Source organism: Halichoerus grypus, chromosome 6 (assembly GCF_964656455.1).
Source record: "Halichoerus grypus chromosome 6, mHalGry1.hap1.1, whole genome shotgun sequence".
NCBI classification, from domain to species: Eukaryota; Metazoa; Chordata; class Mammalia; order Carnivora; family Phocidae; genus Halichoerus; species Halichoerus grypus.
Genome location: NC_135717.1, coordinates 167,412,796 through 167,429,050, shown reverse-complemented (window position 1 = coordinate 167,429,050; position 16,255 = coordinate 167,412,796). Strand labels below are relative to the sequence as shown.

The 16,255-nt window shown below is 49.0% G+C and overlaps 1 protein-coding gene across 2 annotated transcripts; it reads left to right on the top strand.

Moving 5' to 3' along the window:
* The first annotated feature begins 3,270 nt into the window (after positions 1–3,270).
* On the top strand, positions 3,271–15,652 carry LOC118540834 (apolipoprotein L3-like). 2 transcript variants are annotated; one of them, XM_036100161.2, is made up of 6 exons: positions 3,275–3,411; positions 3,501–3,671; positions 10,406–10,448; positions 10,631–10,739; positions 11,726–11,852; positions 14,687–15,652. In XM_036100161.2, the coding sequence occupies exons 4-6, from the start codon at positions 10,709–10,711 to the stop codon at positions 15,546–15,548; spliced, it is 1,020 nt and encodes a 339-aa protein (XP_035956054.1). In that variant the 5' UTR covers positions 3,275–3,411; positions 3,501–3,671; positions 10,406–10,448; positions 10,631–10,708; the 3' UTR covers positions 15,549–15,652. The 2 variants fall into 2 exon arrangements, with proteins under 2 accessions (XP_077932691.1, XP_035956054.1); XM_078076565.1 differs by lacking the exon at positions 3,501–3,671 and having other exon boundaries at positions 3,271–3,411.
* The last annotated feature ends 603 nt before the right edge of the window (positions 15,653–16,255 follow it).

Below are 16,255 nucleotides of genomic sequence, written 5' to 3'. Positions count from 1 at the left end.
GTATATACCCAGAAGTAGAATTGCTGGGTCATATGGTAATTCTATATTTAACTTTTTGAGGAAGCACCATGCTGTTTTCCACAGCAACTAGATGCAATTATTTTTCAGGCCATACTTTAGCACAGGAGGAACTCCAGACAAGAATCTCTCTGATCTCCTGACTGCTGGGAGCGGAGGTTGGTGGTGCCCCCGGCACATGCCGCAGAGCTGTCTGGTGGAGTGGCTCTCCCAGCTCCATCCCCTGACGCCTGCCACTCCTTACCCGCCCTGTTTTGGGATCTGCTGAACTTGAAGCTGTTTCCTCTGGGCTGAAGCTTATTTGCAACATCCTTAGTACTTAGCAGACTGCCTTTCAACTTGAAATCGTTCATGTAAATCAATTATTCCATTACCTGTTTTAAACTGGAACCCAAGGGCCGCCTGGGTGGCTCAGTTAGTTAAGCGTCTGCCTTTGGCTCAGGTCATGATCTCAGGGTCCTGGGATCGAGCCCCGCGTCGGGCTCCCTGCTCGGCGGGAAGCCTGCTTCTCCCTCTCCCACTCCCCCTGCTTGTGTTCTCGCTCTCGCTGTGTCTCTCTCTGTCAAATAAATAAATAAAATCTTAAAAAAAAAAAAAAAAAAACTGGAAACCAAAAGCCACTTTGTTCACTCTAAGAATATGTCCAATTCTCTTAAACCTCATACATACATTAAAATTAAACATATATCTGCCTTGGCTTCAACATAAAAAAAATGAAGATGATGGGTTTGATCTTGTCATCTTTATACTTACTTCTGAGCCTTCCTGAAGCTGACAATTGCTACTCAGGGAAGGATTTGACCACCGATCTGAGCAAAGACAAATAGCGTTGTCCACTGTGATGCTGGCAGCCCGGTCGCAAGTGAGCCCGACCCGTGGCTCCCAGCCACGTCCCACGAGTGACCAGGCGCTGTCAGCGTGGATGCAATCCCCTTAGATGTCTGTCTCCGCCAGCCACTCTGATGACTTCAGAAGTCCCCGCTGTCTTATGTCCAGTTCCCAGCCACCCCCCACTGTCCCTAGACAAAGGGAGACCCAGGAGGTGGGGTCCCTGCTCTGAAACACAAGTCATAAGGTCCAGCATGTGAGCCAAGCCCACGTCCCCCTGGGATGGAGAGACTGGGTGGGGTGCTGGTTCTGTTCCCCCCCCATCTGCTGACTCTCCCAGCCTCCACCTGATGATGCTGAGGCGTCTGCCAGACTCCTCCCTCAGCAATGTGAGGGTGACTTTCCCACTGAGGTGGGGTTGCCTTCCCAGTGGGCTGAAATGGCTTATTGACCAAAGATTTTGCCGAGACCCCCGACTCTGGAGCTGTGGTCATCCTGGGTGACTTTTCTTGGGATCGTTGGGGGTCAAGTGGAGCCATATTTTATAGTCACTAGATCTTTAGGGTCCCCAAGTGGGGTGGACTCGGTACTTGTCCCTGCAGTCCAAAGATGCCTAATCCTCACCTGACGTGTCTGCAGCCCCATCCTGGTTGCTCCACCGCGGGGCTGTGTTCCTGGAGCCCGTCGATGTCCGGAGGCCATTCTGCATGGGCATTAGACCATCGGGCCGCAGGTCCTATGGACATTGCATCGCGTTCTGCATCTCACAGTGCTTTCATCGGGTGTCACGCCAAGGGCGTGCTTGGGAAAGGGAGAAGACTCAGGAGGAAGGGAGGTTACAGAAAAAATGACCAAGAAGTAACCAAAGAAGGAGAGGTGGACAAAATAGTACTTTAACCAAGTGTCAGAGGGCACAATGTCAACGTGGCCTTGAGTTTTGGCTCCTTCCCTGAGTTGCTGGACCAAAGCCACCACCTGTCCCCTCACCTGGCTTTCCCCATCTGCAAATTCAGCCCGAGCTCCCAGCCCACCCGCAGGGTGATCATCACAAACCATGGGTGCGATTCTTATGTCATCATTCCATCACTCTGTCCCTCCCTCACAAGCTGGGGGAGGAGCCTCGATGCCCTGGGGACATTTGCCCGGATGGAAGGGTCAGGTTGGCTTCCGTGTGCGCAGGGGCAAAGCCCACAGCCGTCCAGCTGCTGCACATCTCACAAGCCGTGGGACCCTTTCCCCGCAGCGTCTCTATCTGTGCAGGGGGCAGGTATCTCCTCGGGCCGCTGTGGGAACCAGACGGGGCTGCGTGGACAGGGCCCGCACGGCGCCTGGCGCACACTCAGCTCTGTCCACGGCGGCTGCTCTGCTCGGGGCCCACGCGGGAGGGAGGCCTCGCTGGCTGTTTCCATTTGCTGTTTCCTGACGCTAGCCTTCCTAGAAAAGTCCTCCTTTAAAGAGAAAGCGATCTGTCGTCAAGCAGAAACGAGCGGGGTAGAAAACAGCAGTGTTTCCTGAGCCCTCTCCCGCAAACGTCTACATCCTTGCAAATAGCACTCGGCCACCAAGGGCGGGCCTCCTGGGGCTGTCCTGACATCCGGGACAAGGCTAGAGAGACCTGATTAGATCCAAAGGGGTGGGGGGAAGACACGGACATGGTGTCCCCAGCAGGGGATTTCAGCCCCTCACCCAGGTGCCGTGGGAGCAGAGTAGGGCACAGGGACTCTGCCAGGGAGGGTGCTGGGGGGCTTCTGAGAGGAGGTGATGCTCGATTTGGGCTTTGAAGTATGAGCATGATTTTTCCTGGTGGTAGGAGCACGTGCTCCTGGCAGAAGGATCTGCATCAGCAAATGCCTAGAAGCCACGTGGGTGTGGCATTGAGTGGCTGCAACATGGCAAGTCTGCTGTGAGCACCTGGTGTGTTTGGGGACAGGAAGTTGAATAAGGCAGGCATGCCGGGGAGTGAGGTGGGAGGGACAGAGAGGAGGGGGCTGGGAACAAGCCACCGGGGGGGTCTGCGGCGGGGAGTCATTTGCTGAGGGTCCCACAGTCTATCAGTGGCAGGAAGGGCAGAGCAGAGAAGGACCTAGAAGGTCCTTTGAGGGAGTCAGGACAGGGCGCCTGGGTGGCTCAGTTGGTTAAGCGACTGCCTTCGGCTCAAGTCATGATCCTGGAGTCCTGGGATCGAGTCCCACATCGGGCTCCCTGCTCGGCGGGGGGTCTGCTTCTCCCTCTGACCCTCTTCCCTCTCGTGCTCTCTGTCTCTCATTCTCTCTCTCTCAAATAAATAAATAAAATCTTTAAAAAAAAAAAGGGGGAGTCAGGACAGCTGAGGGTGGGTAGGACGACTGGACCAGCCCCGCCCAGGTATGTGGTTTCATCACAGGCTGCTTTCAGTTTCCCTTTCAAATTCCAGTCAGGCTGCTTGGAAGTGGACACATTCAGTTTCCCTTTCAGGTCGCAGACGTATTTGGGTCCCCAGGTGTGGTTACTGCACAGACTCATAGCCGGGTCCTCACAGCTAAGAACCACTGGATGTGCTTCAGCTCAGCAGAGGAAGATCCCTGGGTAAGCTGGGAGGGTAGGGGCCCCTGCCCATCTACTCACCCTCCATACAGCTCTTTAAGGAAAGATCCTGTGTTGTCTCGATTTTGTAGATGAGAGGGAACCGGAAGTTCCAGCCCCAGGTCCCAGGCTCAGCAGGGGTACAGCCCGGATTTGAACCCGGGTTTGTCTGACGGCTTCCCCCCTCTCCCTGTGCCCCAAAACAGTGGGGAGGAGGTGGACACTGCTCAGCCCAGGTTCCAGACTGTCTGCGACCTGAGCAGGTAATCCACAAGGAAGGTGGATTTCGGGGTGCTCATGGAAACTCCCAGAAATCTGATAGAATTGTCCAAAGCACAATAAATCAGGAGGGTAATTCAGGTGAAATCCGAGGCGTAGTCTTATTTGTTCTCAGCCGGCACGATCTTTTCATTAAGACAGATAAGAAAACAAGTGGAATTGCTCATCGGTGAGTGAAGCTGGGGAGTGCTGTGCTGCCAGCCCTCGGATCTGAGCCCGGCTATGGGCTGGAGAGCAGGGGCAGCGGGTACCCCGGGAGGCCCTGGAGCAGGAGGTGCGGGAGGGAATAGACAGGCCCCCGCCAGGGCTCAGAGTCCAACAGAGGAGAACACACAGAGGACCGCAGTCAGGACAGTGCACATTCAAGGGGAGCGCAGAGAGTCAGTGGGGGCAGGCTGCAGGGAGGCAGCGGTTGAGCTGGGCCTCTAAGCACAGGTAAACTTTTACAGGGTGAGGAAGGTGGGGAAAGGCATTCCAGGGGGACGGAGCAGCCAAGCAAAGGGCTGGAGGCTGAGGTGTGATCAGAAGCAAGGAGGGGCGCTGGGCTGGCTTAGTAGGTAGAGCCTTTGACTCTGGATCTCAGGGCCCTATGTGAGTTCAAGGTCCACGTTGGGTGTGGAGGCTATAAAATACAAACTAAAAAAGAAAAAGTAAAAGAAGCAGGGAATTGAGGGGTCCTTGAGGACCAAGGCAACACGGAGGCCGGGCGGGAGCAGTGAGGATGATGGGAGTGGGAGCATTAGGGGGCCTGGGGCCAGGCTAAGGAATTTGAACCTGATCCTGTCTTAGGCTCCCCTTTCCTCCCTGTCCAAGGAGCATGCATGCAGTCACTTGCAGGGAGATGCTTTGGTGAGAATCTGTGTCCTGCTGCCTCTGGAGAGCTTAGACAGAGCCGGTGGGGATGGGAGGGCTCCGTGTCCTGTGTGGGCCATGCAGGTGGGCAGGGGCGGGCTTCTTCCCTCCTTCTCCTCCCGACAGCCTTGCTGGGAACTGACCAATCTGCAGGCTAGCCAGGGACACCCCGGGTACTAATCAGGCAGGAGGGAGCATTGTCCAGCATCAAACCCAGCTGAGGTCCAGAGGTCCAACACGAGGGTCAGGGCCGGGCCAAGAATAGCAGAGGACAGGAAGGATGGGACCGAGAGTGCAGACACATTTGCAAAGGTTTGGTGTCATCCAGGGTCCGGCTCTTTCTGCCCGCTCACTCGTCCTGCTCTCTGCGTTTGCTCTTGGTCCATGTGCTTCATGGTGTCATTTGGCTGTGTGGGGCTCCCTGCTCAGTGGGAACTCTGCTTCTCCCTCTCCCTCTGCCTGCCACTCTCCAACCACCCACCCCATGTTCATGCTCTCTCGCTTTCTCTCTCTCTCAAATAAATATATAAAATCTTTATTTAAAAAAAGACTCCCCTTCTTATTAGGATTAATTAACAATTAAACGATCCCCATTATACTAACTCCTTTTTGATTTACAACTTTACACCTTTATATCTCCCTTTTTTATATACTTTGTCTCAGCTCTTCTCCTTTGGACATTATTAGGAACTCATGGCCTTTCACAGACTCAGCTTGACCCAATTAAACATGATCCTAATAATCCTTATCAATTATCATTATTATTCTATGTAATTTGGTAGGATTACCAGTGGGTGCCCTATTGAGCCCTGCTCTGAACATGCCCGAAGCATCCTTTTCTTCTGGAGGAGGGGGTATTGAAGGCCCGTGGAATTCAGTCTCCCTCCAAGGAGTCTTGCTACCTTTGAGTGGAGAAAAACCCATGGGTGCCTATGTGAGTGGGCGAGGCATTGCTAGAACATATATCTGTGGAAGGGTGGAGTTCACTCTGATTAGCCTAGTTTAACCTATGTTATCATCCCACTTTTCTTAGACAACTTACTTTCATCAACCACCAAGATTTCTCCCACACTGACAACTCACATCGGGAGTGAGGCTTGTTTCTTATGATCCAACTGCTCCCATCATCTTTCAAGTGGTAGTGCCGGAAACCAACCCATTATTGCAGTTAGCTGTTACTCACTGCTATAATGTGACTTCTCCTTTCTTTTTTTTTTTTTTTTTTTTAAAGATTTTATTTATTTATTTGAGAGAGAGAACGAGAGACGAGAGCATGAGAGGGAGGAGGGTCAGAGGGAGAAGCAGACTCCCTGCTGAGCAGGGAGCCTGATGTGGGACTCGATCCCGGGACTCCAGGACCATGACCTGAGCCGAAGGCAGTCGCTTAACCAACTGAGCCACCCAGGCGCCCCTGACTTCTCCTTTCTTAAAATTAAAAAAAAAAAATCAAAGTAATAAGTGCATATGGTTAAAACAAATCATTAGTACCGAGGGCTCTGCTCACCCACTTTCCCAATTAAAAACAATCACTTTTAATTTGTTGCTTTTTCTTTAGGTGGTTAATCAATATCTTTAGATGATACTCTTACACTGGGAGACAGAACAGGTGAAAGTGTAGGCTCTGGAGACAGGGAGTCTGGATTTGATTTCTGGCTCTGGCACTAGCTGGGTGCTTTGGGTAAATTACCTAACCTTTCTGAGCTTCAGTTCCTTTTCTTACAGAGTCATGGTGAGAACTAATTCATGAGTTAATGCATACAAAGTGCTTAGAACGGTGCCTGGGACAAAGCAGGTAGTCAACAACCACACTAGTTAGTTTCAGTCCCTCAATTTTTAAATTGTTTTATGAACTATTTATTTCTTACCAGGACAGATAATGATTTCACTTATTTATATACTTTTTCTTACACACCTCCCCAGTTTCTCCTAATACCATTCTATCACTGATTTTATGTCCTCGATTGGAAACCTTTCCAGTCATAAGCAATTTACTTACACCTTTGTTTCTTTTTTCTTTTTTTCTTCCATCTTCATTTCTTAGCCTCTCAATTGCAGCCAGTATTTTTGGACTCCCCACTTTGTAAAATAAGGATGTTAATCCTCCTCCTCTCTTCAATGCTTCACCTCCAACTTCTATCATTGTACTTTAATTTACTATGGCAACAAGTGCATTTGGTTCTCATATTTAAATGGTCTCTTTCGTTCTAGAAGTGAAAAATGACACAAGAATGTTTACATATGTGTGATGTTTTCAGTATTCTTTACTGTAGAGCTAACTTGTGAAATACAGTTGCACATGTTTTCTTGTACAGCTTTAGTTTTTCCTGATTTTCTAATTGCCTATGTTTTTACCCCTTGCAAGGTTGCCTTCAACATTTCCTCAATTTCATTTGAACTGTGCATTATATAAGTATTATATCAAGTCCCCTTTGCCCATAGAACTCTTCACTTCTTATTCCATTCTGGGCTGGTTGCTCTCTCGGCCTTCCGTATGCCCAGCTGTATTCCTTGGATTCCTTTCTGTCTATGTTAATTTTCCTGTTTCCTGGACCTCATATCTTTCTGTGTCTTGGTTTCTTGGTTATTATCTTCCACCTCACCCCATAAACACACAAACTATTTTTTTTTTTTTTCTTTTCTGCAGCTCTTTCTAAAGTAATTTTCTAAGAATTGATAGCCTTGGTAACTTGTCATTCCTCATTTAGTTTCATTTCTTCTGTCACCTTTTCGTTTTATTTTCTGGAAGTTTTCCTTGACTTTTCCAAACTTTCCTGAGACTTCTTTTTAATTCCCAAGATCTCTTTTTTGTCCCATTACTTTTTTCCCTTTTCGGTGCATCCCGTTCTCATTTTATGAAGAAAACAGCTTTCTAACCTCCCTGAGGACATTGGTTCAAGGTTTAAAAAATTATTCTTATAGTCAAAATTATGTGTTTCTTCTGGTTTCATTGTTTTGAAGGTTTATTAAGTCCAGTTATTTTTGTTATTATTGTTTTAAAGTAAGCTCTATGCCCAATGTGGGGCATGAACTCTTGAGATCAAGAGTTGCATGCTCTACCAACTGAGCCAGCCAGGTGCCCCTTCTGGAGTCATTTTTTATTTATCTTAGCCACCCTTTCCGTCTGGTCATCTTTCTTATATATCTGATCCTAGATTGCCCATTCATAGTTACAGAGAGGTAAGTTGATTGACAGGCTTCCCTGTAGAGTGATTGGATGAGTACCCCCTAGATGTCAGAAGACAGAGGTATTTTTTCTGGAGTATTTCATTTCTGATTTGTCCCCTTCCGGTGTAGACTTAGGCTGCTGTGAATATAGGATTTGGTGTGGGGTTGGTAACCTTATTCCTGCTTCCCCTCCACCTCCCTCTCATCTTCAGTGTTCTCCAAAGGTCTGCCTAGCCAACCGTTCTTCTTGCCTATTGCCTTGTTCTCTCTTTGTTTTTCTGATGGCAGCTCCCTCTCCTCTTCTTTATTCAGCTATCAGTTCTGCATCCAATCTGCATTCAAACATTTGTCTAAGCCTCTGGACTCCTGTTGGCCCCGTTCTCCTTTTAAATTGGTAGCAGAAGGAGGAGAGGCAGTGTGTGGGTTCTTGAGTCCAGCAGGCAGAACCTTGAGCACTTGAACCCAGTCTACCACTTACTAGATTTCTGACTCTGGGCAAGTCACCTAGTCTGTGCTTTAGTTTCCTTATCTGTAAACAGGGATGCAAATGATACACACACTACTCAATGATTATTGAAGAAGACAGGTTATTATTTGTAAAGTCTTAGAGCAATTAATTACCAGTGCAGAGCAAAGGGCACAAATGTGAGTCACTCTCATCATTAGTTATTTTTATACCTATAAGTACCTTTACTATCATCTCAGTCAGGTCTCCGGAGGGGTAGTTGATAAATGCTCTTTTGCCTTCTTCAAATAGTGCCTAGGGGCACCTGGCTGGCTTATTCTGAAAAGTATGGGACTGTTGACCTTGGGGTTGTGAGTTCGAGTCCCAAATTGGGTGTAGAGATTACTAAGAAAAATAAATAAACTTAAAAAAAAATAATGCTTAGGGCACGTGGGTGGCTCAGTTGGTTAAGCGTCTGCCTTCGGCTCAGGTCATGATCACGGGGTCCTGGAACCGAGTTTTGCGTCAGGCTCATTGCTCCACGGGGAGTCTGCTTCTCCCTCTGCCCCTCCTCCCACTCGTTCTCTCAATCTCCCTCTCTCTCTCAAATAATAAATAAATAAAATCTTTAAAAGAAATAATGCTTAAACGTAGTCAACATTTGCTGTCTTTCCTCATCTCCCAAGGTAAGATAATAACAGAAGTAAATTCTCTCTCTATAAGGGTCTGTTTTTTAAAAAAGTCTACGAGGAACTGGTAAGAATGGAATGGTGGACACCCTCATCTACTGTGAGTGTGAATGTGAATTGGTATGATTTTTTTCGTAACAGTGTGGCTCTAGGTATGAAAAACTTTGTACGTGTTGATACCTTCTGACCCAGTCATCCTGCTTGTAGAAATGTCTTAAGGAAACAATCTCAAATGCAAAGTTTTATATGTCTTAAGGAAACAATCTCAAATGCAAAATGCAAAGTTTTATACAAGGAGATTGTTCTTTGCACTATCATTTAGATAAAGAATTAGAAGCAGTCTAAGGTGCAAAGTTGGGGGAGGACAGCAGAGAGGACTGGGCATTATCAGGAAGGCTTGACAATGCATAGTAGAGCTGTAGGGATTGTGCCAGGACCTAGCAGGACTCCAGGCCCTGTGGGATGAAGAATCTTGCAGAAGCAAGGAGGACACAGGCTTTGGGAAGCTGTGGCAGCAGGAAATTGATCCAGACAAAGCCTGGTTCACGATGCAAGACATCATTGAGGAATGAGAAGAGTCATTTACAAATAAACACATATACAGTTGACCCTTGAACAACACAGGTTTGATCAACAGAGTTCTACTTTTATGCAGATTTTTTCATTAAATATATGTGCAGTACTATAAATGTACTTTCTCTTCCTTATGGCTTTCTTTTTTTTTTTTAATTTAATTTATTTATCTGACAAAGAGAGAGAACGTACATGTGGGGGGAGGGGCACAGGGAGAGGGAGAAGCAGACTCCCCACTAAGGAGGGAGCCATTTGTAGGGGCTCCATCCCAGGATCCTGGATTTATGACCTGAGCTGAAGGCAGATGCTTAAACGACTGAGCCACCCAGGCACCCCTTCCTTATGATTTTCTTAACAACATTTTCTTTTCTCTAGCTTACTCTGTTGCAAGAATACAATACATAATACATGTAACATACAAACTATGTGTTGATCAGCTGTTTATATTATTGGTAAAGCTTCTGGTCAAGAGTAGGCTATTAGTAGTTAAGTTTTGGGGAAGTCAGAAGTTATGCATGAATTTTTGAGTGCACGGGAATGGGGGTCATCGCCCCTAACCCCTGTGTTGTTCAAAGGTTAACTGTACATGAATAAATGTTTATGTATGTTAAAGGGAGTAGAGCACAGTCATCACAAACATGGGCTTTGGATCAGAGACACTCGGGTTCACGTCCTGGCTCTAGCACTATTGTGAAAACTTGGACTAACCTAACTTCAGGTGATGGTTTCCTCCACCTTAACGTGGGAGCCACAAGAGCACCGAACTCATGGAGTGTGTGTGGATATTCAGTGAGGGAACACGTAAGGAGCCCTGCCTGTCATAGATACTTGATCAATATTAGCTCTTATCAATTAGCAAACACACATGTTTCTGACCTCCAAAATTTCCAGAACACTTCTTCCCATGTTTTCTTCTGTGTTTGGTTTTATTGCTTCTATAACTTCTCAGATGGCAGTCTCCTTGGCTGATTATCTTCTTCTTGTGGCCCAACAGGACGACAGGACCCCGACTTGGCTTGGGAGTGAGCTGGAGTGAGGTGAGTAACTTTCCTTAAAGAGCGGCTGGCAGAAGTCAGTAGACAGATGAACACATCAGGTAAAGTCTGCTCTGGCATTGGTAGCCATCCCGGAGGGAACCACCAGAGACCTGGCCCCTCGCTGCTTCCTGCTGCCACAGCTGGCTCACATTTGACCCCACGATTTGTTCTCTCTTCCCCAGGGGTGAAGCGACACCTCCTTCTAGCGGGGACGCAGACTCGAGCTGTTGCGAAAACTCTCAGATCCCACTGCTGGCACCATGTCCTCAGAAGCCAGTGAGCTCTGCCCAGGTAGTCAACTTCCACTTCTCTGGATGATTCCTGGAATTGTGGGGATGCCTCCAGCTGAGTTACCCTAAGAGGAATCAGTCCCTTGAAGAGCTTCTTTGAGTCCCTAAGTGGGGGTCAAAGGGAGTCCCCAGCCCAGGGGTCTGTAGGGACACCTCCCTCCTGTCTTCTTCTCAGGATCATGGCCAAGATGCTCACTTCCTCCCTCCCCCTGCCTGTTGCCCATCAAATAACCCAGAAGTGAGGCCAGGAGAGCCCGCTGGGAGGTGGGGGACAGCAGAGGGGAAAGGAGGGAAGAAAGGGGTCCTGAGGTAGGGCAAGGGGAGGAGGTAGACCAGCAACCTTGGAGGCTTCTTCTGCCCTCTTGCCCTGTCCAAGCCTCCAGCATGGCTAAGGATGACTTTGGGGCTTCACAGCAGAGGCCGTTCCCTCCAGTTCTCACTCTGCTGCCAGCCTGACTGCTCTGTGATGGTCAGTGGGCCACTGACCTGGACCCCAGTCTGGTCTTTGCCACCTCCCACCTGTGTGACCTGGAGTGCCTTACCTAACCTTACCTGTAAAATGAGAATATTTCCTTATGTAGTTATGAAGATCAAATATAATGTGTTTATGAGGTTTTGGCCAGGACCTGCTCCACAGTAAGTATTGTTGCTGTCCCTTCTACCTGGAACCTGTTAGTTCCAGGTAGAAACCTCCCCTCCCCCAGCATCCCCTGGCCCCCCACGGCTATGTTAGGGCACTTGTCCTGTGTCCCGACTGTAAGCACCTGCTTATGAGATATGAAAGCGGGGCAGGAACTGATTCTATTGATCTCAATAACCCTGCCTAGGCCGGATCTCAGCTATTCCCCGCCACCCCACCCCCCAATCAATAAATACACATATTTAGCCCTGTAGGTTCCCTCCAGCTAAGCCCTGGTTTCCCTCTCCCTTAGTGGAGCAGGAAAAAGAAAAAAGTAAACAACTTTTTATTTTTTCCTTTCCATCTAGAGAGCAAAATCCTTCTTGAGGATGTCATTGAGTATTTTCGGAACACATTGATCTTGGAGGAAGTGCACTTCCTGCTGACTGACCATGAAGCCTGGGAGAGATTTGTGGCTCAGGCCACGTTGTCCAGGTAACCCCCCGGGGTTGCCCCGGGATGGTCACCCTGGTGTCTGCGGGACAGTATCTTGGGGTTGGGGTTGAGTATGTTCCTTCTCAACAATCCATGAGGAATATGTCTTCCATTACATTCACTGCAGTGAATGGCCTCAGATTGAGACAAGGTGAAACCTGCAGAGTGACCTTGGTCCTTTACCTAAAGCAGACCTGTCTCTACCTTTGTCTCTTCATCTGTTCAATTTTGTCGTGAGGAAATGAAGATAATGCATGTAAAGTGCTTAGCATAATGACTGACACATAGTAGGGTCTCAATGAATTTTAACTTTTTAGAAGATTGCCGAGAAGAGACAGGGGCTGAGGGTCTTCTTCCTAGAGATGAGGGACAAGCAGGACTTCTTCTGGGACAAGTCAGAAGAACACTGACACCTCAGTCTGTGCCCCTGGGGATTCGGACTAGAGTCTTCCCTAAGGAGTTATATGAACATGCAAGATCCTGCTGACCCATGAGGTGGAGAGGCTAGAGTGGAATTGGACCGAGCTGGGTTAAATCTCGACTCTATCTCTGTCCAGCCCTGGGGCTCTCTGGCTCTGTATGTCTTGGAGTCTCAGATCTGTCATTTGTTCAATGGACACAGTAATCCAATCTGATAAGATTGTGGCAAAGGACTTTGTGTGAATTGTGAGGTCAAAGGTGAGGAACCAAGTGCAGTCATCCTGTCCAAAGGCCCAGGAGGCTTGGACCAGGGCCAGAGCTGGTGATCAGGATGGACAAAGGGGTGTGGGGTCTAGGTTGGAGGACTAGGTAAGCTTGGACAGCAGGGCTGGAACTGAGTGAAGCTCTAGAGCACAAAACTTGGGGAGACCAGGGACCTAGCAGAGATCCTGTGAGAGGGAGAGGGCACATTTCTTCCCTCCCTTCTTTGATTTCCTCACTGCTGGGCATCAGGGTCCATGGGGGGTGTTTCTTCCATACCTTGCCTTGGAGCTGGGGGGTCGTGACTACCATTTGGAAGCCTCTTCTCTTCTACCTTCTACCTAGAGCAGCCCCAGACCAATAGGAGGCAGTGTGGCTTTGTGACAACTTCCAGCTCCACAGGGGGCAGCTGCCAATTCTGTACTCTTTGGGGGATTCTGAGCCTCAGAAGTCCCCACCGAAGAGGAAAGTACTTCTTGCACCAGCTTGCCCAAATGCAGGTCTTTTCCGGCTTAGTGATTCATATAGAAGGTTGTCAAAGTCTCTTGCATCTTTAAGAGATGTCATAAAGTTGCACATGGCCTTGGTGTACCAGCTAAGGTGTGAGTTAAGCTGGTGACACCTGTGAGGTCGGGGGTGCTGGGTGGTGGCTCGGGAGTCAGTTTCGTGAACTGGAGAGTCTGAGGGGAACGAGGGTAGTGGGTGTCCTGCTTCTCAGTCAGTTGGGGCAGGGCCTGGTCCCCAGCAGAGGACATGAGGCTTGGGAGAGAGAGCAGGTGCCAAGCAAAATGATCATTAAGGTCCCTTCTCGCTCTGAGGTTTTGTTTTCTTAAATTCCAAGTACCCAGAGTTAACTGTGATACAGGGAAGGATACAGGTTCCCATCAGCCAAAGAGAGAGACACTTGGGGCAGAGTCTGGGAGGGTTTCCAGTGCAAAGCTTGGTTGTCCTTGGGAGGCCTTACTGTCCTGTGTTCAGTGTGTGACAATGCATGTGGAGCCTTGCCCACCAGGGAAGTTCACACTGTGAAAGTAAACAATTATTGTGACACTTACTAATATGGTAAAGAAGACTTAATTCATGCCCTAGGCGTCGAGAGTGATGTCATCGGGGAGAGAGGTCGGGCTCACCTCGGAATACAGCGAAGACAGCTAGGGATTTATAGCCAAGGAGCAGGATGGGGGCAGGGCATGGGAAATCACTAAGAGGAGACATCAAGGTGGGGGATTCTTGCTAACCTGACCCAACAGTGTTCTTCCTGAAGGCAGGCAAGGACTTCTGCATCAAAGGTGGGATTTGATCAGATGTCAAAGGTGATTAGATATCAAGAGTGCGTGGATTCTCACTAAGCTGACCTAACAGGGTTCTTGCTAAGACTGGGCATGACAGGCTGCCAAGGACAGAGCACAGAAGACCAAGGTCAAGGCCTAGTCAAGAGGAGTGTCAGAGAGCCCGAATAACGTTTGGTCAAGGAGAGAGTCTTTTTCAACCCCGTCCTCAGAGTACAGAGTTTTATTGGGGCTCAATCACCTCCTCCCTGCATGGCTGACTTGTCGTCTTCAACTCCCCTGGAGGTTAGTTTCTAGTTCCTCTGTAGGTCAGAACTGACAGCACATGACCCAAAGCCCCCCTCGTCTTGTCAGGTTGTCCAGTGAGTGGCCAAAGGCCCAGGCAAAGGAAGACAGTCCTATCGTTCTAGGACCCTTGACATCCTGGTGGAGACCTAGAGATCACTTCCCAGTCAAGGGCAAAGGGCAGACCTCTCTGTGGGTAAGGTTCATCCTTCAGTACACACGAAGATTCCCCGAGTGAAGGTTTTTCTGCTCCAACCTCACTTCCCTTTGTTCATCTACTGAGTTCCCAGTCTACACACACTGTGGTACTGACCGTGTTGACCTGGGAAGCCATCTTTATCAGATACCCACCATTTAAGTGCATCGTAAGAGGACATGTACGTATTTATTCCCTGACTGTGTGTATGGAGCATTAGCCATGTACAGAATGTGTTTCACATGGCAAGAAAAATTCTTTACATTTGTAAAATTCTTTTCCATTTGATTATAGTAAATGTTCTGTGGTTTATGGGGGATAGATCGAATGAAGCCCACTTTACAGATAAGCTTTTCTTAATCACTGGACCTTCACTGTTACAGGGAAGAGGCAGATGTCCTACGTGAAGGTCTGAAGGAGCTGGAAAGAGCCATGTATACGGAGGCCGAAGACCAGCTGTCTAGGGAGAGGTTTTTGAGTGCGTTTCCCAAGTTGAAAGCGGAGCTTGAGGAGCGCATAAGAAAGCTCCACGAGCTTGCAGATGAGGTTGACAGGGTTCACAAGAACTGCACCATCTCCAACATAGTAACCGGCTCCACTGGCGCTGCGTCTGGCGTCCTGTCCATCCTTGGTCTGGGTCTGGCACCTTTCACAGCAGGGACCAGTCTGGCACTCTTGGCTGTTGGAGCGGGGCTGGGAGCAGCATCTGCTGTGGCCCAAGTGTCCACCAGCATCGTGGAATACTCAAGCGAGTCATCCGCAAAAGCCCAAGCCAGTCACCTGACATCAACTGATTTTGACAAAGGGAAGGTAGTTGCCAAGGGTCTGTCTGATATCATACCCCAAATTAGTTCCTTAGCAGTTAAAAGCGTCCAAGCCCTGGAAAACATTGCAAAGAATGTTCGTGCCATCAAGCTAGCCAAAGTCAAACCTCGCCTAGTAGTCAATGCCAGGCGCTTCGTGACAGCTCAGAGAGTCTCAGTTCGAAGTGGCAGGCAGGTGCAGAAAGCTTTTGGAGGCACTGCTCTGGCAATGACCAAAGGAGCCCGGATCATGGGTGCAGCCACCGCAGGTCTCTGCCTTGTAATGGATGTGGTCAACCTTGTGAAAGACTCAGAGCACTTGCAAAAGGGGGCAAAGGCCGAGTCAGCTGACGAGATGAGGCAGCAGGCCCGGGAGCTGGAGAACAAGTTGGAGAAGCTCACCAAGATCTATGAAAGTCTGAAGGAGGGCCCGAATCCATGACCCCTGAGCAGGGCAGGGAGCAGGGACATGTGTGGGACAAAGACATGGAGGTACCTTATTAGAGGGGAAAAGAGGGCAAAATAAAGAATTTGGATTCGGGTGTTGAGGAGTTTGGTATTTCTATAGCTGAGCCCAGTAAGGGAGGGGTTAATGCAGATGGCTGGGTTGGGCAAAGAGAGGAAGGAACATGGAACCTGGAATAAGGAGGGAGGGGGCTAGAGAGTGAGGGGACTGGACTAAAGAGGACACAGGGGACACGAATCAAGAGAGGCGTGGAGGAACAAGCGATGGGAAGGCCAGGAATAATGAAATTAGAATTGTTGGAATGTGTGAGAAGATGATGGGTTTGATCTTGTCATCTTTATACTTAGTTCTGAGCCTTCCTGAAGCTGACAATTGCTACTCAGGGAAGGATTTGACCACCGATCTGAGCAAAGACAAATAGCGTTGTCCACTGTGATGCTGGCAGCCCGGTCGCAAGTGAGCCCGACCCGTGGCTCCCAGCCACGTCCCACGAGTGACCAGGCGCCGTCAGCGTGGATGCAATCCCCTTAGATGTCTGTCTCCGCCAGCCACTCTGATGACTTCAGAAGTCCCCGCTGTCTTATGTCCAGTTCCCAGCCACCCCCCACTGTCCCTAGACAAAGGGAGACCCAGGAGGTGGGGTCCCTGCTCTGAAACACAAGTCATAAGGTCCAGCATGTGAG

Excerpts from the sequence above, each read along its gene's own strand:
- LOC118540834 (XM_078076565.1), top strand. The coding sequence starts at position 10,709 with ATGTCCTCAGAAGCCAGTGAGCTCTGCCCAG. Across the intron at positions 10,740-11,725 it reads AGCCAGTGAGCTCTGCCCAG|AGAGCAAAATCCTTCTTGAG; the intron begins GTAGTCAACTTC and ends CTTTCCATCTAG. Across the intron at positions 11,853-14,686 it reads GCTCAGGCCACGTTGTCCAG|GGAAGAGGCAGATGTCCTAC; the intron begins GTAACCCCCCGG and ends TCACTGTTACAG.